Below are 25,695 nucleotides of genomic sequence, written 5' to 3' on the forward strand. Positions count from 1 at the left end.
CTTCATCCAGGTATCTAACTTTTAAGACTACCACACAGAAACAAAGGCAGCAGTGAGAAACAATGTATGGTTATTACAGGGTGAATTGTGACAAACTAGAAAAGTAGAGCCACCCGAACGCCCACCACCATGGGAACAGCTGAATAAATGGTGGCTATCTACACCACGGACTATGGTATAGGAGCTGGAGCTGATGCATTATTAACTCAGTAAGATATCCATGATCTATATTGCTAAGAAAGCAAGCAATTTTGTTATGATCACATAATTCTTTTTTAATTTTTAAATAAAAAGCCCATGTACGTATGTCATGTATTACGAGCATTTGCGCTCACTACAGAGAAAGGTGAAGAAGACGCAGCACACTAACGTCACGACCTCCTCTTGGGGGAGGGGCAGGGGCCCTTCTGTGTTATTCGACTTATTATATGGCTTGTTAGCAACCTTTAAACATCTACAGGTAGTAAAGATTGCACTCAGTATCTCTCAAAGGCCAGTCTTCTCCCAAGGTGCACAATTCTATGAAGCAAGGTTTACAGAGAGGTCACTGTATCGTCAATGAATGGTTCAATGTGTCCAATATGTTACAGAAGTAGATAAGATTTACATTCTGTAAGGTTTACAACAAAAATAGCTAGTACTTTGAAAAAGTTTTGACACAAAAGAACAAACAGGAAAAGAACTTTAATTTACGTTAAACACCTCAGCCCTCCTTCCCCATTTAGATAATTGAAGCACTCCATTATCCAAATCACTGAGCTGTGCAAAACTCTCACCAAGAGTGTGTGAGAATGCACACTGAACCCTTCTCCCACTCACTCCTAGACTCACTCTAGAAAACGGCAGCAATCTCGAAGAAAAGGATTTCTAGTCTATGAGCACCCAAAGAGCAAGAATCTTATTAATCAATTTCCTGACCAAAAGAAAGCAGGAAAAAGCACCAAAGAGCATTCTAGTCAGTCTCTTCTAAGGAAAATCTTCTAATGAAGGGGAAAAAAAAACACTGTAGGAGACAGAGGTCCAGCTTTCCAATTTATCCAAGCTTAACATTTCGATCAATGTGTGTTATGTGTTATAGTTCTTAAAATATAGCTCTCTGTTGACTGAAAACACTCACACACTTTCAAAGGGCATTATCAGTGTTCCCAAGGGAGTGGCAGCAATGCCACCACTCGTGAGCAGGGACCATGCTCACGTGCACACCCGTCATGCCAGGAAAGCACCCAGATTAGTCATCACCACGAAGTGGAGTTTTTTCATATTAAAATCACCATTGAAATCAGTACATGAAAATATCAAATCTTAAACATTACTCAATGAAATACTTCAAAATCTTCAAAGCAGAAGAGAATCTTGTTTTTACACATACCATGCCTACAATCTTCATCAGCTTGCCCATAGTTTTTCTGCAAAATAAAAGACACAAGATAAAGTTTAGTAGTTCAAGGCCTCTTAAAACAGAGATTTTATCAAAAGGCTGCAGCTTTGTTTCAAAGTTTAATCATTAATGTTGCAAATTTACTACTCACAGACCAAGGCTAACTCATGTGCTGAGGATTACACAATCCTCTCCAAGTAAACCTCATCGCATACTTCCCTATCCATTTACTCCCTCTTTCTCACCTCCTCTAACCTCAAGTCACCAGAACCCTCTACCCCATCCTCATCCTCAGCTCCTCACTCTGCTGAGTGAACAGCTGTCCTGCAGAGACTGTCTATGAGGGTCACCACCCCGACTGTCTACTTCCTGCCCCCCTCTGCCTCCCGCCTGTCCCACAGGCCTACCACCTGTGCAGATATGCTCAAAAACATCGCTCTGGCAAGCCTCTTCTGTTTCTCATACATCATTAATTTTTTGTTTTCTTTCAGTTTAGTTCTATAAACAAACAAGTTCTTATTTCTCTCATCTGAAAAAACCCTTTTCTTGACTTCACGTCTCCCACTAGTTTCCATTCCTTTTGGGTGTGTGTGTGCTTCAATGGGGCAAAGCTCCTCAAGAACTGTCTGTATCATGTATTCAAATTCCTTCCATCTGATTTTCTTTTTTTTTTCTGACTTTCTCTTAAACTCTTTGTTATCAAGCTCTCACTCCCCACCCCATGTAAATCACCAGTGGCTGCCACCAGTCAGACATATTTACATGCACCCATGGAGATACACTGTCATTTTTTGTCGATTCTCAATTCTCCACGTCTATTCCAGCAATGGACATGCTGAACATCTGCTCACTTGGACAGGTTCTCCTCCTTTGGCTCCCAGGACACCCTGCTCTCATAGTTTTCCTTAGCCTCATGGGTTGCTCTTCAGGATGCTTTGCTTCTTCTCCCCAACTCTTAAACCAGTGCCGTAAGACCAAGTCCTCAGTCATCTCCTCCTGTCTATACTCACTCCCTAGTGATCTAACCCAGGCCTGAGGCTCTTATCATCCACAGACCACAGACTCTGAAAGTAACATCTGCAGCCCAGACTTCACACACGCACATCCAGCTGCTTACTCCACATCTCTGGCTGGGTATCTAAGTGTCATCTCAAACTCAGTGTGTCTAAAACGAACTCTTTCCCATAAAACCTGCTCCCCATCCACAGACCCTCATCTCAGTGGAAGGCAACTCCACTCTTCCAAACGCTCAGACAGAAAAAGTCAAAGTAAGTGAACTATGACTGCTCTAGATCTCTCACTCTCTGCCTTCCGTACACTAGGAAATCTGTTTCATTCTACCTTCAAATTATCGCCAGAAACAAACCACTTCTCACCACCTCCATGGTTACCATTTTGATCTAAGCCACTTCATCTCTGGCCTCAGTTCAGCTCAGTTCAGTTCAGTCGCTCAGTTGTGTCCGACTCTTTGCGACTCCATGAACTGCAGCACGCCAGGCCTCCCTGTCCATCACCAACTCCCAGAGTTCACCCAAACCCATGTCCATTGAGTCGGTGATGCCATCCAACTATCTCACCCTCTGTCATCCCCTTCTCCTCCTGCCCTCAATCTTTCCTAGCATCAGGGTCTTTCAAATGAGTCAGCTCTTCGCATCAGGTGGCCAAAGTATTGGAGTTTCAGCCTCAACATTATTCCTTCCAATGGACACCCAGGACTGATCTCCTTTAGGATGGACTGGTTGGATCTCCTTGCAGTCCAAGGGACTCTCAAGAGTCTTCTCCAACACCACAGTTCAAAAGCATCAATTCTTCAGCGCTCAGCCTTCTTCACAGTCCAACTCTCACATCCATACATGACCACAGGAAAAACCATAGCCTTGAATAGACGGGGACATTTGTTGACAAAATAATGTCTCTGCTTTTTAATGTGCTGTCTAGGTTGGTCATAACTTTCCTTCCAAGGAGTAAGCGTCTTTTAATCTCTGGCCTAGATTATTCTAATAGCTTCCAAACTAGTCTCTGCATCTACTCTTAACCCTTATACTTTAAACTCTATTCTCAACAGAGACCAAATAATTCCTATTATATCAGATCACGCCACTGCCCTGCTCAAAATCCCACAAGAGTGCTCTGCCTCAAGCAGAACAGAAACCAGACCTCACAGTGACCTGGAGACCCCACAGGGTCTAGCCACCTTGTTGCACTCCCTCATCATGTGCTTTACTCCCACACACTGGACTCCAGAGCTGTCCCTCAAATGCAGCAGGCATGCTCCTGCCTGAGGAAGTCTGCACTGAAGTTCCCTCTGCCTGTAACTTAAAAATTGCAACCCTACCCCTAACCCTAGAAACCTTCTATTTTATGTCTTTTTTCATGCAAACTGTTACCTTCTAACAATCCAAAGTGTTTACTTACTTATAATGCCTATTCTTTATTGCCTGCCCCTCCACAATACTAGAAAAAGTACTAGGGAGAGATCTTTCTTTTTCACCAACATAAAACAAATACCTAGAACAGCATCCACCACATAGTATGCATTCAATAAATATTTGTTGAATTGAGTGGATAGTAAAAAAATGCTATACAACAGTAAAACTTTCAGGTCCTAAAAACACAGTTGCTTGCCATCAAAGATATTCAGCAATCCCTAGCCACTTCACACAACTCCTCAGCCCAGAATTTGGTGATTTGCAGAGGAAATGACCAACAACAGTCCCCACTCAAAGAAAAAGGTCATTTAACATGGTTTACCATTGGCTTATTGACAATGTCTACTCACCAGCTGCAAAAAGGAGGCAATTCTATAAAGAAGACTCTCGATCTTGATGCTCTCTATCTCCAGCGGACAGGGCCCCGTAAAGTCGGCCATGGAGTACTGGCCAAGAGAAAGGAGGGCCTCTGTGCAGTGCTGGAGGGCCATCTCATAGTCCTGCCTCTTCAGTGATTCACATGCTTGTTCACATGACTTCTCAGCTCTTCTGTCTTCCATGACTCAGGGACAAAAATCCTAAAGACATGGAGAAAGAACAAGAGAAGGTTTCAAAAACCTATTAATTATAAATTCTAGCCCCATTCCTATCTCAGCTGGCTTAATTATCTATCTGAATAGTTACTGTCAACCAGCCTTTTGATCAAGGTCACAGCTGAGCAGCAGCTACTGATGCTACAAAATCTATACTTCTCAAGTCAGGATCACACTACCAACTATACATCAAATTTATAAATGAGACAAATTTATAAATGAAATATGATGCTGAGTATTACAAAACATAGCAAGCCATGAGGCTTCTCTTTTCTTTTATAACCAGAAAGTGGAAAAATGCTTCCTATGCAACCTCCAACTTTCAGTCTAATAATTCTGCAACTAAGGCTACAGAGAATCAAAGGCCGTATCGTGTGGGATTTTTGCCCACCAATACAAAAAATTTCACAGACAAAAAAGCTGGAATCAGAAACCAAAATTCGAATCCAAGTCCACTGACTCCTGTGATCTGCTTCTTATCTACTAAAAGAGCCTAATGTCACATTAAGCTGTTTGACCACCCAGTATCCAGCCATCCCCTTTTCTGGTAATAAAAGCCCATGATTCCCCTCTGAGTCATTACCTCTCCCCCACTCTGAGGAAATGTGGCCCCTGAAGAGAGGGCTCCACCAAAAAAAGAAAAGAAAAGAAAATCAACGAGTGTCATGTGACCAGAACTGGCCAATCTGAGTCTCAAAGCCCCAAACTCAGGGACAGACTGGCTCAAGGTCAGATATGTGACCCCATAAGAACCAATGAGACATCATGAGACTTTTGCTGAGGCTTCTGGGAAAGAGGCTGGTGCTCTTTCCCGCTGAATCTAAACTCTGAGCAGCTACAGGGGGTGGATATGCTGCAGTCATGTTTCTATATGCAACGTCAACAACTGAAGTCCATCCAGGAAAAGGCAGAGCTGAGTCACGGGGAGAACCTGAGCCCCAACAACTTCACCTGAGTCCTGAATCCAGCTTGCTGTGCCTGACTTTGTAGTTAGGTGAGCCTAACTCAAATTTCTTTCTGGCCTAAGCCAGTTTTGGTGCTGTTTCAGGCAGCGGGAAGCTAATTGATATGTATGTGCATATCTGATTAGTACCTCACAGGATGTGAAAAACAAACTGATAGTTCTCTTACAAAACAGTGTATATATACATGATAATTAGTAACAATTAGGCCACAATTACTGATTAATAATAAAAAGTATTAAGAGAAAAATGTGGGCATTTTAATAATAACAAGTATAAAGAGAAAAAATGGAAGAAAAATGACTTAGTGTGACATGTGGTTATCTTGACTACTGAAAATATTACAAAACATTTGTTTAAATAATTTTATCATAAAGCTATTTCAGCAATAATAATAAAAGTAATAGCAAGAGCCATTTGCTGAACACATGCTGTGCCAGACGCTGCTGAGATATATAATGTATATTGTGTCATCTCATTTCCTCATAATGACCTTACAAGGTGGGTGTTATTATCATTCCCACTTACAGATAAGGAAATTGAAGCACAGAGAAGTTAAGTTGCTCACCCACAGTTATAATGTACATAAAGGGCAGGATTCAAATCTAGACATTCTGATGTAGCTCACACTTTTAGCCAGGACACTGACTGTGAGTTCTAGCGATGTTCCAGTGGAGCAGAAACTGAAGACACTCCCAAAAGCATCAATTGTGAATATAATATAGCACTACTTTAACCCTGGAACAGTCTTAAGGACTAATTCCTACATAGTTCTGCATTACGACCAGCTAGTGATTACCATTTTTTATAAAAAGTGTGAAGACCCTCACCAAACTAAACCAATTGCGTCCTTTTGTTAAGCAAAAGTTCTAGATGGTCCCCAAACTACGGAGTATATTAATTAGCACCACTTTTCCAGAAAATGATAAAATTCACACCCTCCCCTAAAGTCAACTTTATGAGAACATTCCCATCACTAAGTTGCTTTTTACCACTTTCACAGAATAGAAATTTATTAAAAGAAAATTTTCCATTTTAGTATAATACATAAAAAGAAAAAAAGCATGAAATGGACTTTATCAAAACTAAACATTTTTGCTCTTTGAAAAATGCTATTATATTAAAAGAATGAAAAAGAATGAAAAGCAAAGCTAAAGACTGTGAGAAAACCACTTGCAAATCACTGCAACTGCAGAGAAAACCAATTGCAAATATCTGAAAAAGGATTTGTATCCAAATATACGAAGAATTCTCAAAACTCAAGAGGAAGAAAACAGCCCAATGAAAAGCTGGGCAAAAGATACTCCACTAAGAAGATATAATGATGGCAAATAAGCACATGAAAAGATGTTCAATGGCATCAGTCATTAGAGAAACACAAATTAAAACCATAATTAGATATTGCTGCTGCTGCTAAGTCACTTCAGTCGTGTCCGACTCTGTGCGACCCCATAGACGGCAGCCCACCAGGCTCCTGTCCCTAGGATTCTCCAGGCAAGAACACTGGAGTTTTTGGTTGCCGTTTCCTTCTCCAATGCATGAAAGTGAAAAGTGAAAGTGAAGTCGCTCAGTCGTGTCCGACTTTTCGTGACCCCATGGACTACAGCGCACCAGGCTCCTCCATGCATGGGATTTTCCAGGCAAGAGTACTGGAGTGGGTTGCCATAGCCTTCTCCTGATTAGATATTACTATATACTTATTAGAATGCTGCTGCTGCTGCTGCTAAATCACTTCAGTCGTGTCCAACTCTGTGCGACCCCATAAATGGCAGCCCACCAGGTTCCCCCCGTCCCTGGGATTCTCAAGGCAAGAACACTGGAGTGGGTTGCCATTTCCTTCTCCAATGCAAGAAAGTGAAAAGTAAAAGTGAAGTCGCTCAGTCATGTCTGACTCTTAGCGACTCCATGGACTGCAGCCTACCAGGCTCCTCCGTCCATGGGATTTTCCAGGCAAGAGTACCATTGGAGTGGGTTGCCATTGCCTTCTCCGACCTATTAGAATGGCTAAACGAAAAATAATGGTAATGTCAGTGATGTAGAATAGCTGGAACTCTCATACATTGCTAGTATGAATATAAAATAGTACAGTCACTCTGGGAAGAGGGTTGACAGCTTCTTACAAAATTAAAAATACACTCAGTATATCATCCAGCAATCCCCTCTCCACACAAGCAGCTACCTTAAAGAAATGAAATCTATGTTTGCAGAAAAACCTGTACACAAATGTTTACAGCATCTCTATTCAAAAATGTTAAAAAAACTGGAAACAACCCAAATGTCCTTTAATTACTGACAACAGAAAACTACTCAGTAATAAAAAGGAACAAGCTTTCAATTTATGCCATAACTTAGATGAAGCTCAAAGAGTAAAAGAACCCAGTCTAGAAGTTTACATACTTCATGATTCTATTTATATGACATCCTCAAAAAGATAAAACTAAAGGGGTGGAGAAAACATCAGTGGTTGCAGACATTATAGGATGGGGACAGTTAACTAAAAGGATAACATTAGGGAATTTTAGGGGGTGATAATATTCTGTATTCTGATTGTACTGATGGCTGCACAATTACACGTTATATTAATAGAACTGTATTACTAAAAGAAAAAGTCCGTTTTACTGTTTAATTATTTTAAGAAAAAAATGTTATTCGTTTTTAAAATATGAATATCAATGTCACAACGGACATGGATTTTAAAAACTGCAAAGAGATAAAGAAGGGTAAGTTTGTTAATAAATGGAAAACCTGTACTTTTCCCTTCGTACATTTCAGAGGCAAGAATATAGCCTCAGAAAGAATTTCTCCAAACAGATCAATGAGTAGTTCACTACATAAAAAACATAGGATACTTTTGAAGAATTCCATCATAGCTAGAAAACCGGTCCGGGACCAAAAGTAAATATGGGAAGAAAAATGAAATCAACAGTTCACCACAGAGGTGCTGGGCAGAATGGCCTGGACTACGACATGTTCAGTGACAGCTGATAAGAAGGGTGGTGATTTATAAGCATCATTCTCATACCAATGTGGACTTCCTTCTGTGACAGTACAAGGAAAACCAACAGATCACCTGGAAATCAAGTCATGAAATGTATTAATACCATTATATTTTTTAAAATATTCAATTATTATCCTAAAATTGACTTTTCTTATTAGTCACGGTCCTCTTTTATTTCTAAAAAATTAAATCTTACTTGATTAGAGACAGACTTCAAAAAACAAAAATGAACTATGATCAAACAGCAGGAACCAATAGCAGTAACTAAAATTTCTTCAACCTAAATTGAAGATTATTTCTGTATCTCTGTCTTTTACATTTGTCTCCATTAGGGGAAAAAAATTATCTACTTCATAATTAACTTGGCTGGAATGAATCAGGCTGCATTTGTAAAAGTTTTAGAAGATCGATGAGTTGTACTAAACGTTACCATTATTTCCACCTGAATAGAAATTACTAACATCCATGATCAGTCCTTCGTTAGACCCCACCTTCTCTTTAATTATTAAACTATATAAATAATAAAAACCGTATGAAACCTGAAGAAAAATACAATAAAATATATGTTTTTTACATAACAAAGTTTAAACAAGAGAAATACTATAAAAAAATTAGAGATTCATTTTTTTAAGTCAGTAATTTGCATTTTGTCTGCCTCACACATTATTATTTTCCCTGTGGAAACCCAATTATTATCCTGAAAACAAGACTGTTTTAGAAAGTTACCGTACTGTGACGAAAGAAAAGCCAGACTGATACGGTATTAAGGAACCCACTGCAGAACGTGCCTCCTTCTCCCCACTGGACATCACAGCAGTGGGGGACCCTGCGGCAGGAAAGTGTATACTCTTTCCTGAGGAGTTAGACAGTCAGGAGTCACTTTAGAGATGGCATCCTATAAAATAGTACCCGAGCTCATCACCAAATAACCAGGCCACCCACAGTCTGACTACAACAGAACCTTCCCACCGTTCTCCACACAGGCCCCAAGCACAGTCCAGCCTGAGTCTCTGCCAACGCCTTTGCTCTACACAAACACCCTTCCCTCCTCTCTGTGGACCTAAATCCTGCCCAGCTTTAAATGCACACTTCAAGGTCTATTACCCTAAGGATGATCCTCCCAAAACCAAAATTAATTCCTATAGGATAGTCTTCCTAAAAGGAGTACGTCAAGGCTGTATATTGTCACCCTGCTTATTTAACTTACATGCGGAGTACATCATGAGAAACACTGGGCTGGATGAAGCACAAGCTGGAATCAAGATTGCTGGGAGAAATATCAATAACCTCAGACATGCAGATGACATCACCCTTATGGCAGCAAGTGAAGAAGAACTAAAGAGCCTCTTGATGAAAGTGAAAGAGGAGAGTCAAAAAGTTGGCTTAAAGCTCAACATTCAGAAAACAAAGATCATGGCATCCGGTCCCATCACTTCATGGCAAATAGATGGGGAAACAGTGGAAACAGTGACAGACTTTATTTTGGGGGGCTCCAAAATCACTGCAGATGGTGACTGCAGCCATAAAATTTTTTAAAAGACACTTACTCCTTGGGAGAAAAGTTATGACCAACCTAGACAGCATGTTAAAAAGCAGAGACGTTACTTTGCCAACAAAGGTCCGTCTAGTAGAGGCTATGGTTTTTCCAGTAGTCGTGTATGGATGTGAGAGTTGGACTATAAAGAAAGTTGAGCGCCGAAGAATTGACGCTTTTGAACTGTGGTGTTGGAGAAGACTCTTAAGAGTCTCTTGGACTGCAAGGAGATCCAACCAGTCAATCCTAAAGGAAATCAGTCCTGAATATTCATTGGAAGGACTGATGTTGAGGCTGAAACTCCAATACTTTGGCCACCTAATGTGAAGAGCTGACTCATTTGAAAAGACCCTGATGCTGGGAAAGATTGAAGGTGGGAGAAGGGGACAACAGAGGATGAGATGGCTGGATGGCATCAATGACTCAATGGACATGAGTTTGAGTAAACTCCAGGAGTTGGTGATGGACAGCGAGGCCTGGCATGCTGCAGTCCATGGGGTTGCAAAGAGTCGGACACAACTGAGCGACCAAACTGAACTGAACTGATAGGATGGTCTGCCTCTTACACGTCATTATCTTGGATGCCTTATCTGACCAATACAACTATCTTAGAAATAAGAGTCCTGTTTTATATCATCTATATTCCCATGACAACCATCCTATTCACTAAAACCATTCAATAAATACTTTAATTGAATTTCCAAAAGAGTTGACCTAAGGTAACCTAAATGCCAAGCATTCCAGGAACTGTCCTGAACCAAACTCAATTCTCATTCAAATAGCAATGTCATAGGGATGTTGTATTCTCTTAAAATGCAGTTGCTTTTATCCAAAACTAGAATCTGTGATGAATCTATGGGATACACAGACAGAATATTCTGTGAAGTAAAAAAGCTTTATTTATTGTATTGTGCTTAATATTCGGCCAGACTTGCATTTTCCTCTAAAACTTATAAAATCACTGAGTATGCAAGAAGTATTAGAAGACAGAGTACGCCTACTGAGAAGAAAACGGAAAGCTAAGATCATCAATCATATTCTACTTTGAATAATCTCTTTCTTAAAGAGGTAAATTCTAATTTCCAGAATGAATGAAATTCAATATAGCAAATCAAAATGCTTTAAATACATAAAATAATATTGTGATGGACTGTCTACTATCTGTTTTAGTAAATTATAAAAAAAGAAACTCTAAATTTAAGAAACGTTACATCACGAGCTAAAATTAAGACTTTTTTTCCATCCATCACTTTGACTTTTCCTAACCCATTTTTGAGAACTGTCAGCAGTTCTGGATCAGTAATTCCAAATTATTTCTTGAAGACTTTGAGCCTCCTGCCAAATCATTTAACATGCTTACTAATCAATAAAGACATGAAAAAACAAAAAACCATATTTATAAAGCAAGTAAACTATATTAAAAGGCTGACTTTGCGAAAAGGTTGCTGCTTGCCAAGAGAATTTTATTATAAAACATTTTCTGTCATTTGTATTTCTTCATTTTCCCTTCCAGATTATCTGTGTAGCCTTGCAAACACATAACAGTAATTAAACACAAACCAACATAAGAGAGCCAACTGCACAATTAAAACAAAAGGGTACCACACAATGACCACCATCATTCCTCTTAAAGGCTCTCTTCAAATTACCAACAGTCTATGTTTTAGAACTATATTTTCAAATCAGATGTTTGAAATTCAGAACAGTGTTTTACAGAAACTAAGACCAGGGGTTACTTGAAAGATGTGAAATAACCAAAGCAGATTATAAAATAATATCTACAGTGCAGTCCCATTTTATAAATAAAAATCTAGCAGATTATAAAGTAATAGTCTATATCCTGGGCCTGGATACCTATATATCTATATATAGAGAGAGATAACATATATAGAGAGAATATATATCTCTATATATAGAGAGAGATATGTATCTATATAGAGAGAGAATATTTTATATAAAAAGTCCAGAGAGAGAAAAATGAAACAAAATATTAAAAGTAAATATCTCCTTCCCCAAAGTTTTAACTCCAGTCTAATCATAGGGAGAACATCAGATAAATCCAAATTGAGGGACATTCTATGAAATACCTGAACCAGGACTCTTCAAAAATTGTCATTAAAAAAAAAAAACAGAAAAATCTGAGAAACTGTCAGAGCCCAGAGGACATGACAACAACATCCAATGTGGACGCTGAGCAGGAAATGGGCTTTTTGGGAAAATGAGAAATTCAAATAAAATCTGGAAATTTGCTAATACTAATTTTCCAGTGATGATTTCTTAGATTTGACAAATGTATCTTAAAAATGTAAGATATTAACAATGGCAGGTTAAGAATGTATGAGAACTCTGACCTACATTTACAACTTTCTCTAAGTCTGCAATTATTCCAGTATTAAAAGTAGGTATCTCTGAGTGGTAGATGACAGAGTTTTAAAAATTAATTTGCATTTTCTAATTTTTTAACAAGCAACATGCTTAATTCCCTGATAGCTCAGCTGGTAAAGAATCCGCCTGCAATGCAGGAGACCCTGGTTCAATTCCTGGGTCGGGAAGATCCACTGGAGAAGGGATAGGCTACCCACTCCAGTATTCTTGGACTTCCCTTGTGGCTCAGCTGGTAAAGAATCTGCCCACAATGCAGGAGACCTGGGTTCGATCCCTAGGTTGGAAAGATCCCCTGGAGAAGGGAATGGCTACCCACTCCAGTATTCTGGCCTGGAGAATTCCATGGACTATTCACTTTCATGCATTGGAAAAGGAAATGGCAACCCACTCCAGTGTTCTTGCCTGGAGAATCCCAGGGACAGGGGAGCCTAGTGGGCTGCCCTCTATGGGGTTGCACAGAGTCGGACACGACTGAGGTGACTTAGCAGCAGCAGCAGCATACAGTCCATGCGGTCACAAAGACTCTGACACAACTAAACGACTTTCACTTTCAATGCTTAATTATCTGAAAAACAAAAAAGGAAGAAGATAACTATTCTACATCAAAAGAAATTAAAGAGATAAAAATAAAGAAATACATTTGGGGAAAATGGGAAAAATTATATATGGGCTTGATATCTGGCAGTATAACCATTAGTATTACTGAATTATTTTCTTAGGTGTGATAATGGTATTATATCTATAAAGAAAAATGCTCTCCTTCTTAGGAGACACCTGTTGAAGTGTGAATGAAATGCCATCTAAGATGTCTGCCACTTACCTTCAGCTGGCTCAGAAGAAAAAAATTCTATTCGACAGAGAAACAGAGAATGCAAATCTTGATATAAGGCAAAGAATTGGGTATTGATTATACTATTCTTATAACTTTGCTCTCTGGCCTAAAGACTGTCATAATATAAATTAAACTAAATTTTCTTTAACTTAAAAAAATGATCCAAAACCCAAAATAGGCTAGAAGTTATAATTTCTCATAAATATAAAATATACTGTATTTTATACTTTAATTCATCTTTTCCAAAAAAGATTGAAAAGGGATGGCTTATTTTACATACTAAGAAATTATAGCTAGCACCCAGGAATAATATTTACATTTCCTTCCAATTAATATTGAATATAGTCTTTTTATCATCAGAGCAGTTTATATTGATCTTGGGCTCATTAATTTCTAACTTACCTAGTTTTTTTAAAATAAATCTGTTTATTTGAATACCACTACCTCATCCCTTAAAGAAGCTGGAAAAATGATGAAATAACTCAGAAGACACAGTTGGAAACCGTAAAGAAGCCTAAGAAATTAGTCACTGGCTGAACAGAAGAGCAGATCTCTTACAAAGCTGTATTCCATGAACCTTGGGTCAGACACAGTTCATTTTGACCCTAAGATCCAGTATAGAACCAGCTGCCCAAAATGCCTTTCTCAAATGGGAAAGAGGTGGAAATGCTAAGACACAGGAGAACATTCTTTCTTGTCTACAGCTAACTGAATTAGAAATCTTTAACACCATTTCTAGTCCTGAAATTCTGTAATTCTACATGTTGCTATTGATAAGTTGCTCAGTCTAAACTCTTGTGTTCAACTCTTTGCAATCCCATGGACTGCAGCCTGCCAGGCTCCTCTGGCCATGGGATTTCTCAGGCAAGAATACCGGAGTGGGGTGCCATTTCCTACTCCAGGGGATCCCCAGGGACTGAACCCGTGTCTCTTTTGTCTCCTGCATTGGCAGGGGGAGTCTTTTACCACTGAGCCATGAGGGAAGCCCATAATTCTACATAAAATACCTTTAAAACAAGAATACGTTATCATTTCACATCCATTAGGAAGGCTGCTATTAAAAAAACAGAAAGCAAGTGCTGACAAGCAAGTGGAGAAGTTAGAATACTTGTACACTGCTGGTGGACATACAATGGTGTTACTGCTATAGAAAATAGTAAGGGGGTTCCTCAAAACATTAAACACAGAATTACCAATTCCACTTCTGGGTATTTCCCAAAGAACTGAAAGTAGGGATTTGAACGATATATATATACCCATGTTCACAGCAGCATTATTCACAATAAGCCCAAAGGTGGAAGCAACCCAAGTGTCTATCAAAAGTTGGATGGATTCTTTAAAATGTATTTACATACAACAGTATTGCATGTGTGTATGCTAAGTCACTTCAGTCGTGTCTGACTCTATGCAACCCTACGGACCACAGCCCCCAAGGCTCCTTTGTCCATGGGATTCTCCAGGCAAGAATACTGGAGTATAGGTTGCTTGTCTTCTTCCAAGGGATCTTTCCAACCCAAGGAAACCCATCGAACCCACATCTCTTAGGTCTCCTGCATTGGCAGGTGGGTTCTTTACCACCAGTGCCACCTGGGAAGCAAGTAATACAATAGTATTACTTAGTCTTAAAAAGTAAGGAAGTCCTGCCACATGCTACAACATGGATGAACCCTGAAGACGTACCAAGTGAAATAAGCCAGTCACAAGAAGACACACACTATGTAAGTGCACTTATAGGAGATACCTATGGTACAAACGGGCCTTATTCATCCCAGAGACAGAAAGCAGGATGATGTCTGCCAGGAGGCAGCGAGGAATGGAGAGTTAGTGTTTAATGAGTAGAGAACTTCAAGTCAGGACGATGACAAAGTTCTGAGATGGAATGGATGGTGGTGACGGTTGCGCAACAAGGTGAAAGCACTTAATGCCACTGAATTGCATGCTAAAATGGTCTAAAATAAATGCTATGTTTCATATATTTTACCAGAATTAAAAAAAAAAAAAAAAACACCTCAAGTATATAAGTCATAATACCCTCCTACCCTCCTTAAAAGCAGTGAGGCCCATGTCCTAATCCTGGTGCAAACTGAAGGAATGCGCACTGCCCATTTCCCAACCTCCCCTGCCCACAGAGGAGGACTGAGAGCTGGCAGAGCCATGGCCAGAGACAGGAAACAGGTCCTGATATTAGTCCCACTGAACAAACTTAGGAAAGTCAGAACAGAGGGCGAGGCCCAGGATGGCTGACAGAGGCAGACTAGGGAGGAGAAGGCGAAGGCAGAAGGCAGGAAATCCCTCAGAACGCGGGCAGCTGAGGAGACTGGGAAGGGAGACTGTGAGGAAAAGGAGGGTCAGAACAGGCAAGGCAGAGAAGGGAGTTTCCTCAAGATAAGGAAAGAGAGGAGTAAGAGAAAAAAGGAAGAAGAACTGTAAACAAGGAGATTCATTCAAGAAGAGATTCTCCCCAAGTACCAGCAGAAAACTGACTTCCTTCCACTGGCTTGGCCATCTGTACCTAAAGAATCCACGAAAGCTGGTGCAGCCTACGAAAGTCAGGGAGAAAAGTACTTCCCTGTGCAAGAGTACTAATACACCCCATCCACAGAGAACTATGTACTGCCATTGTTTTCATCCGTGTTTGTGTTTTCATTTCAATGAGAATCTGGGCCTACCTTTTTTATTTGTATCAAACACTAGTACGCTGTGAATGAGCTGAAGAGTTCTAAAATGGGGGTAAGAGTAAAGGCTTGAAGCCAGATCTGCCAGCATTTGAATCATGGCACTGTGACCTGAGGCTATCTGCCTAAAAATCTGCTTCCATCTCCAAATCTGCAAAATGGGAATAATAACAGTCTACACTTCACAGTTGCTGCAAGAATAAAACAGAGTGAAATATGAAAGCACTTAGAACAGCGTCTGCTCCACACTAAGCACTACTGAGGTATGAGCTTCCTGTTATCCTCCAGACCTAGAGCATGAGCTCCAGGAGAGCTGCAGGTTTGTCTGTTTTGTTCACTGTTGAAGCTTCAGGTGCTTCACATAAGTATTTGTTGAATAACAATGTATTTAATAATATAAATTTCATGCCAGCAACATAGAAGCCCAAAGGAACAGCACTACCTTTTTGTTATTACGGACAACTAAATCTGTATCACCCTTGGGCCTCAAAGTTCACAGATGGTTTTTATATATCTCATCTCAAGAGATTCTGTGAAGCTGGCATTATTATCTCCATCTCACAGAGAAAGTAAAACTCAGAAGATGTAAGTGATTTGCCCCAGGAATTCTGGCAATGAATCCCACTTCTGTTCACTACAGACCCCCACCCAGAAAACTCAGCACACACCCTGCTAAACTGCTCAGCTCCCCTGCCTGCAAAGCGCACAGTCCGAGTGCACCAAGACACTGTATCCCACCTGCTTCAGTACAACTGATGCAAACAGATGAAACAAGAGCAACAGCTACTGACGCTGGACTGACAGGTACAGTGAGACTGACTATATCCTACTTCCGTGTGTCTGAAATTTTCCATAGTTAAAAAAAAAAAAAGTAAATAAAAAATAAACTCTTTACTCCCAACATAAACTCTGCCACTTCTAACTTTCTATCGAGCATACCACAGCAGAGAACCTTCTCTTATGAGGCAGTGAAGAGAAAGCTAGAGTGGGAATCAGGACGCTTCATTCTTCACTCTGCTTTATTTAACTATGAGACCTCACTGATTCCTTTAACTCCTCTGGGCCCTAAACTCATCTGTTCCTTCCAGGGTTAAAATACTCATTTCGGCTTCCTACTAGCTCCTTAAACTCAACACACAAAATGCAACTTGTCTTTTCTCTATTCTGAACCCCTAAGACCCATTCTTCCATATTCTTGATGTCTTCCAGCTATCCAGCCATAAAAACCTCAGCCTCAACTCCGACTTGAGAGACAGAACTGATGGTTCCCTTCCCTCCTACCTAATCAGCACATCTCTCTGCTTAACCTCCAAGATACCTCTTGACTCCATTACCTCCTTTCATTCTCAGGGACACCAATTCAGGCAGTCACCCCTGTCTTGGGCTATCACCATGGACCCAACAAAAAGCCCCACTGCCAATCCCTCACGTTCATTCTCCTAAACCCAGTCACGACCTCTCAATAGCCTCACCGTCCACATTCGCCTTCAGGTAACCAGAGTCCAGGAAACCGGGATAACGCGGTTTCCGGATGCAGCCTCACTTCCGGCCCCACGGCTCCGCCGCTGCTCTGGCAGTCCGTCCCTCCGGAATACCCTCCTCTTTCCACGGCCTCTCATGTTCACGCGGGTGCAGCTGACGTGCTCCCCGATAGCCCCAAGGGGGCAGTGTCACCCCTCCACGGAACCCCTCTTACGGCACCCTTCAAATTCCTATTAGTCCTTTCTGGTGTCCCTAACTCTCTCCACTAGGGGATTCGTTCCTTGTCAGAGGAAACGATGCTTTGTTCATCTTTGCGTCCCTCTGAACTGAGCTTCCGAAGCACAGCAGCACAGCGGCATGCCACCACGAGCACACGAGGCTCCCCTCAGCCCTCCAGAGCGACTTCAGCAGCCAGCGCCCCGAGCTGGGCAGGTCCTGAGCAGCCTCCTCCTCCAGCCGGGATGTGCCCTGATACCCTTGCGGGCCTTGCGTGGTGCACAGCGGACACCTGAGGGTAACTGAGGAACTGGACCTTGAAATAACTCACCTGTTCCCCTTCACCACTCCTCTCAAGAAAACTCACCATCCAGGCCGGGCTCTCTTTAAATATTCTCACTGAACTTGTTCGGATCATGTTTTTAACGACTACCTGTTTATTAGCTGGTTCTATTTGCCTTACCAACCAAAGCCCCACATCAATAGTCTATTGATTAAAACTGCCAAGGATATGAACAAACAATTCACCATGAAGAGACTCAAAGAGAAAAATCCAACAGTGTAGAACTAAGAAGTGCAAGTGCTACTTTACACTACGAAACAAGGAAGGACTTAACAAAGAAAAATGTATTTCTATCCAGTTTTGGTGAAAGAGGTAAGTCTGTGTATCTGTTAATTGTACAAACTGGTGTAACACTCTTGAAAAACAGTACCACGATATATACTAGGTTGGCCTAAACGTTTGCTTGGGTTTTTCCACAACATCCAGAACGAACTTTATCGCCAACCCAATATCAAAAGCCATAAAGTCATTCATATCATTTAACACAACAATACATTCTGAAATTTATCCTAAAGATATAATTAGCTAGAAAAAAATACAATATCTACAACAATGTAGATTAAAGTATTAACTGAAATCAGCGAGCAAAACAAATACCTAACATAAAAAGATTTAACATAAATTATTGACAGCATGACTTGTCTGCAGCCTCTCAAAGTGTAATCATGTAAATTAAAATTGTGACACCTATAATATGGAAATGTTTCATCATTTAGTATATGGGAAAAATACAAATTATGTGCATAATTAAAAATGAGTACAGTAAATATATATATATATTTTTAATGGAATGCCAAAAGGAAAATCAACTGTTTGAGGGTGGTAACTCAAATATTTAACAATTTACTTAATATTAATTTTTAAATTACTTCATCATATAAGACAAAATTTTACCATACTGAGGAAATGAGGGTTCCAGGGTATAAATTTGACACGGTCTCAAGAAGAGGTCCATGCCTCTCTTCTACTACTCATTTTGGCCTTAACTGAGAGCCCTCATGTACTTGTTTTATCACAACAACAACCCAGACTCCAGCTTTCCAAGGACTAACAAACTAGCTCAACTAGTCTTCTGATCATCCCCAGGAACCTGTGGACAATGAATCGTGCAAAACTACCGCAACTCAAGAAACAAAGAACCCTACAACTATGTTTCACTTTAGCCATCAGCAAGCAGCCAAGCCAGAGTTTAATTACAAACCTTAAAAATATATAGCATTATCACATTAAAGTCTCTGCAGCTAGCACTGAAAATACATCAAAAACTAATTTTAGCACTGATATCCCAGAAGGACCATATTAAAGCAGTCTTCTAATTTTTTCTGTAGTACAATCATTTTCTAAGTTTACTACTGAATGGCCAAGATACTATAACAGACTAAGAATACTAATTACTGTGAAATAATACTCAAGACTAAATTGTCTTTCTTAGGGCATTTCAGCAAAAAATAAGTAATCTGAAAGACTAAAACCACCATTGTGTGGAGTGAACACAACCATTAGAAAAAAAGTTGAACCTTCGTTCCACTGATCTGTTCTCAGTACCTAGATCCTCAAAAATGCAGACATGTACAGTCATCCATGACAACACGCACGCACACAGCAGATAACAGGAAAAACAAACAATTTAATACTTAACCAGCTCATCAGAGCACAGGGTGACTACCACTCAAGAATGTTGACATGAAACCTGAAGCACTCTTAAGATCCAATCTTATGCAGATAGGTTGAACTCCTGTGCGGTTACTCATTCAAAACAGAAGTGTAAGATTAACCTATCCTCACTTCTCTTCAAACACACTGACGAAGAGTCAGGTGGTCTGTTCACCATCATCCCATCAGTACCCGAAGCTCCAGGTCCAACTGCTGCGCCAGAGCCCTGCTCTCTCCACGCTGTCCCACCTCATTCCTCCTGAGCAGACACTCCTCTAGTTTAAGACTCTTCTCACGCACCATCAAGTTCTTTCTTTCTAAACAAGGTTCTCCCAAGCCTTACTCACCTGCAGTTCACTGCACTGGGTATTACCCAAATAGCCCATCAGAGCTCTTTATAATTTCTGAAAGAGAGAGAAGGAATCTTTTAATACAGAGTAGAAAACAGGATTGCTGACATATCAGTTCTGAAGCATTTGTATCCAGTAGTCACAGAAGATGGTCTTTTGGTCCATAGTATTTCAGTAAAATGTAGCATAACCAGCCAGGACCAAAAGTCCTGAGATAAGGGTCCAGAGATAAAAGCTTGATTGAATGTTGCTACTGATTAGCTGTGTGACCTTGGGCAAGTCGCTTGCCTCCTCCAGGCCTCAATTTCCTCACGCAGAAAATAAGAGAGACTAGACACAAACAGCAGAGCCCATCACATGGGAAGAGCACGCCCCTTCCAAGGCACAACGCGGCGCCGCTGCTTACTAGTCTTGTGACTTTACGTGAGTAAATTCACATTTAGCCTAAATTTCCTCTGCAAAGCAGAAATAACAACTATCTTGAAATTGTTCTGAAAACTAAAGGAAAGATAATGAGTTATAACAAGCCTATAGTAAATATACTGTGCGTCTCACCATAAAATTCCACAGATGCTAATTTACCAACATTACTCCCAGCCCTAACGCTACATGAATTCAGTTTCCAAATATTTATTTTCTTAGAAAATCAACAAATCAAAACTGTACCAACCTAACAATGCAATTAACAGTTTCAGTGTTTGACTAACAATTCAGTCACAGTTATCTTACAGTGATGGAAGTTTAAGATTATCAATATTACTTAACATCACAGGAAACAAGGGCGGACTCGTCCCTGCACAGCATGTAAGCGAGCTCAGTGGCCATGCCTTCCCCACCCTCCAGCTGCCAGGGCGCCTCAGCAAAGGGCTCCTCCAGAAGCCGATGACACCAACTGTTTCTGCCTCAGATCAGGGGAGCAGGACCGCAGGTGGAGGAAGGAGAAGAGGCTTTTTTCTTCATCTTTTTTACTTTATACACTTAACCACGGCTCAGGTTTGTTTACCATGGCATGCCATCAATTTTACATAAAAATAAGTAATTTTGTAAACCTATATTATTTACACATATTGCTCACTGATAGGAAGCTCGCCTCACAGGAATATTTTCATACAAGATCCACAGAAGAAAGCAAAAAGGCAAATTCAGATGTGCAGAGAACACCTAAAATATGACATAGAAATGACAAAAATCACAAACATTCACACTTCAAAATGGTTCAGTCAAAAAATATGCCATGCATTCGTTGAAGAACCTAACGATGAATCAGGGGTTTCTGGGGTCAAAACAAGTTGAACACACCAACTCTGGTTTTACCAGATAACTTCCTGCTCTTGGAAGAAACTGACCCAGTACCACTTACATGAGCAAACCAGTTAATGTGATTGTTTAGTAGTATGTTGAAAGCTTTCAATGTGCTTTAGACAAGTGGTAGCTTTACAAAAAAAAGAAGATATATGCACACATATGTATACATATATATAGAAATTAAAAATCTTCATGTTACATCTACTATTTATTACTGAAAGAAAAATATTAACTCTGTTAAATTCAGGTTAACTCAGAGGTATTATCCCAGCCACCTCAGAGGTAACAGACCACTAAGTTTTATGCTGCTCCTAGCCAGTATTATAGAAATCACCCTGACTACAGCCAGTAACTTAAATGAACGTAAGCTGGAGGAGCCACACTCTCCACACATATCATAGTTCCCGCCTAGAAAACATTTCAAAATATTACTCGGAAATCAAATATTTGCATGTATACTTATCTAAGTTGATGGAAATAAACAACCATAACAATCTGTTTATAATTTTTAAGTAGCTCCTCTGCCTCTCTTGTTTGCCAAGTTGATAAACTTGGCCCCAAATTTTCTATGCATTTAAAACAATAGGCAAAGGACCTTATTTCTTGTGCTGGGCATGTATCTGGAGTCTTAAAAATAGAGTCGGACAGATAATGAGAGGCTTATTTGCATTTGATATCAATGCCGTGCCTGCTTCTTAAACAGAGAAAAAACTGCATGTGTAAGGTCTGGTCTACCTATTTGTAGAGCCCTCCTCAAAATTCTTAGCCTTTCGTGAGCATGCTCTATATTCTTCAATTCCACAAGGCACTTTGCAAGTAGGAGTGATTTCTACTGTTATTTTGGCATCACTCCCTTTTCCAGTGAAACACTGGTCTGTCCATAAATTGTGTACAGACTTTGAAACAATCCAGTCTGAGTATTTATGGTATCAGAAATGAAACTTCTTGGTAATAATCGCAAAATCCAAGTGTACCAGCTGATAGAGAGGTACTTACTGACTCCCCAAAACTACAGCCTTCCACGAAATAGTGTCCTACTCCCCAGCCAAAAGGACAGACTGAAAAAGCTGTGTCTTTATTCACGTCAAAGACACAGACTCTCACTTCACCCAAACTTCTACACTATGGCACTTCCCATTTGAGAATGCTTTGTGTAAAAACCTGCTTGGTGGCCAAACACCAGCTTCACTTTGAAGTGAATATTAACACTTCACAGGATCTACAGGTGTGAAAATTGTGGAAAACGTCTTTGTGGAAAATTTCTTAACACAGTTCAGGCCAAACAACACTAGCCATATAAGATTATCTATTTCTAAATATTCCCTTTTGGATTATAAACAAACATCTCCATAGGCCAAAAAGTAGATTAGGTGATTCTTTCCACAAAGTAATATGTAAATTAAAAAAAACAAAGGTACACATTGGGAGATCTAAGCCATGAATATGCCTCCATCAGTAAGCTGAAAATAAAATTTTAAATCCATATTTGCTCTAAGAATAAAAATAAAAAATATACGTGATACACACAAGCACTATTGAGTTTCAAAACACAACCAAACGTGGTATGTGCATTTAGAAAAGGATCTTAGTTTATGTCCACCTTCCTCTCCCAAGTTTTTTTTTTTAAGGCAAAAATGTCAATTGTATGCCTCAATCTCGAAAAAAATAAAGCACAGCTTATTCTTCCAGACATGTGATAGAGAGGATTTCAAAATACAAAGGCTATCCAGATGTATTAAAGGAAAAAAAAAAAAAAAAAAAACTGCAGTAACCAATCTACCAAAACTTACATGTTCTCAATAAACCATAGTAAAGTATTTTTATAGACATACACACTTACACACACTGTATAGTACATCTACAATGCCTAAAATTTTTTTAAAAAAGATATTTTTTTCAAGTTGAGAAAACTGCTTGTGAAGAATGTAAAATTAGCAAACCACTCTCCTTCTCCCCAGTGCTGTTCATTGACATGTATCAGCGCTGTTCTGTAAATCCAAAGCCTCACAAGCTGGCTTAAGTAAAGCAACACTCTGACTTCACATATTACATGTGACCAGAAAACAATGAAAAGCCAGTCTTCTCCATAATAAGTTAACCAAAACTCAATACTATTATAATTCAAAATAATTACGAGAGAGACCAGCATTATTCCATTTTTCAGAAAATAAAAGCAGGATTTGCCTAAAATAATTCTTTCCAATGGAAAGGGTGTACTTGACACAAGACACACAAAATCCACATACACAATCACTGACACGCGATGTACAGCAAGTGATAAACACCACGACACAGATAAAATTAAGACATTCAATTAAAGTTACACAAGGAAATTTAAATAGGCAAACTATAATTACCCCTGGAAAAGACACTCATCAAGGATGGCTCCAAATAACATTTGGCTCTGGATAAGCTCCTCTACCGTTGTGTGTGCTCTAGTCCCTGAAAAGTCTGTACACTTGACACAGTCTTCTTTTCTGAATCCAGCTCAGCCTCTACACCCATCTGACAGAGGGACTCATTTGGAAATAAAGATAGTCCCATCCAATTACTTAGCTTCAGTCTTACCCTTATGACTTGATTAAAATAAAGAAGGAAAAAGGGAAATCATTTTTAACTGCAGTCTCACCTTACACATCTCACCAGCACTGTAGTTCTTTAGTGATCAATTACTTCATCCAATTCCTGAGGCAAACAGAAAAGTAAAATGTGTCTGTACAACACCAATAAGAGACAAGATAAGTAGTAGCAAACGTTCTATCAACGTGAAGTGAAAGGGCACCTAAATTTCAAATGGAAAAAGCTACCAAAATGGTACAGTATGCAGCTTTGTTAATGAGTCTGTTTTACTTTAAAATAAAAAAGAATAAATTATAAAACGCCCTTAAAATCCAAAACATAAAAAAGTCATCTCTTACAGACTGGACTTTCAAAAAGAATTAAAAGAAGAGACGAAGGGGACGAAATCCTTTCATATGAGTTTAAGGAAGTGCAAAATTCAGAACAAGCGAGCCAGGACAACTCTACTCCCCAACCCCCTCCCCCACACCCAACTCTAGAAATCCACTATGTCTGGAGGTATACATTATTATATTAATGATTTGCCTGAAAAGTGTAAGTGGCGAGGGTGAAGGAACAACAATTCTGAATTTCAGACAAAACCTGAGGATCTCAATCCAAGAAGAATCCTAAAACCCTGATTTCCAAACCGGGCTGGAGGATCCTCAGCAAAGGAGAGGGTACAGAAAGCTCAAATAATTTGGGGAGAGAGGAATCAAAGTTCCTTAGATGAAACTGCAGTCCTTTAGCTCGAGAAAAGGGGAGTCTTAGAGCAATCTCCGGAAAGGATCGTCTGTTTTTATTTTTGTTGATGTGCTCGTGGGCCAATGAGAATTTCCGAGGAGGGGGCGGAGAAAGGGGGGGGTAAGAAAGTGAAGCTCAGGAAACAACCCCCGGCTGGGGAGGCAGGGGCCCCCGGCCCACTTTTCCCGGCCCCCGCCCCCACGCGGGCAGAAGTCCGATCCCAGAGGGGCAATCGAGCGGGGCGTGGGAGGCCCGCGCGCTCCCCGCCCCCAGCGGCGACCCCGCCGAGGGGCGCGAGCCTCCCGGGAGCCCGGCGCGGACGAGCCTGCCGCGGGCCCGCGGCGGGGTCCGCGAGGCCTGCTCCGAGGCCTGGGCGGAGGGCGGCGCGGCCCCCGGCGGAGGGGAAGGGGATCGGGAGGGGAAGCGGCTGTAAACAGCCCCAGCGTCCGGGCCTCGCCTCGACGAGCCCCGCTTCCCAGGCCCCGCCGCGGGCCGCCCGGGCCCCCGGCTCGCGCCGGGGCCGCCCCTTCCGGGGCTCGAGGGGCCGGAGGGGAGCCCAGCGCCTCTCCGGAGGGCGCCGGCAGCTCGCGGAGCGGTCCCGGCGGCGGCGAAAGGGGAAGTCAGGACTTACCTGTCATTACTTTCTACGCCATCTTGGATCCACTTGTCAACGTCCCCACAAAGCATTGTGGGTAAGAAAGAGCCTTTAAAGTGACTCCCCTCGGCCCCCGACTCCCGCCTCCGCCGGCGCCGCCCCTCCGGCCGCACCTCCGGCGCGGAAAGTTGCCCGCCGCCTGCCGCGCGGCCCCTCCCCTCCGCCGGCTGTTTGCGTTTAAAATCCGCCCCCATCTTTAAAACGGGGCTCCGGGTCTCTGCGGCCGCCGCCGCTCCCGGCCTCCCTTCCCCCACCCCTCGCGTCCACGCGGGCCCCGGCGCCCCCCGGGGCGGACGGACACCCCAAGTCTGCGTCTGATCGGCCGCGGGCTTCCCGCGCCGGCGGCGAGGAGCCGCTCAGATTCGTCTGTGCGCGCTGCTGCGTCGGTTTCGGCCCCAGACCCTCGCCGCCCGCCGGCGGGCTTCTGCTCCCCGGGCCGGGGCCCGAGCGCCGGCGCTGGGCCGCCGCGTACGCGGACGGAAGGTGTGTCCAGCCGCCCAACGGCCCGGGACCCTGCGGAGGCCGGCTTCGCGGCGGGGGCAGGGGGCACGAGGCGAAAAGCAACTTTTACCCGCTTGCGGCTCCCTTCCGCGGGCTCTTCC

At 41.4% G+C, this 25,695-nt stretch overlaps 1 protein-coding gene across 10 annotated transcripts in view; it reads right to left on the minus strand.

The window, feature by feature from the left end:
* The window catches only part of HELZ (helicase with zinc finger), a 145,967-nt gene extending 120,863 nt beyond the window's left edge, over positions 1-25,104 (minus strand). For 3 of the 10 annotated variants that reach the window (XM_024981140.2, XM_024981136.2, XM_024981131.2), the window contains exons 1-5: positions 25,070-25,104; positions 23,765-23,820; positions 19,828-19,884; positions 4,158-4,385; positions 1,370-1,406 (exon numbers count right to left, since the gene is read on the minus strand). In XM_024981140.2, coding sequence (XP_024836908.1) covers positions 1,370-1,406; positions 4,158-4,367 — 247 coding nt within the window. In that variant the 5' untranslated portion in view covers positions 4,368-4,385; positions 19,828-19,884; positions 23,765-23,820; positions 25,070-25,104. Of the gene's footprint in view, positions 1-1,369; positions 1,407-4,157; positions 4,386-8,384; positions 8,433-19,827; positions 19,885-23,764; positions 23,821-25,069 lie in introns of all 10 variants that reach the window. The other 7 variants (XM_024981139.2, XM_024981134.2, XM_024981137.2 and 4 more) reach the window with 5 other exon arrangements.
* Between the last annotated feature and the right edge of the window lie 591 nt (positions 25,105-25,695).

Source organism: Bos taurus, chromosome 19, assembly GCF_002263795.3.
Source record: "Bos taurus isolate L1 Dominette 01449 registration number 42190680 breed Hereford chromosome 19, ARS-UCD2.0, whole genome shotgun sequence".
NCBI lineage: Eukaryota > Metazoa > Chordata > Mammalia > Artiodactyla > Bovidae > Bos > Bos taurus.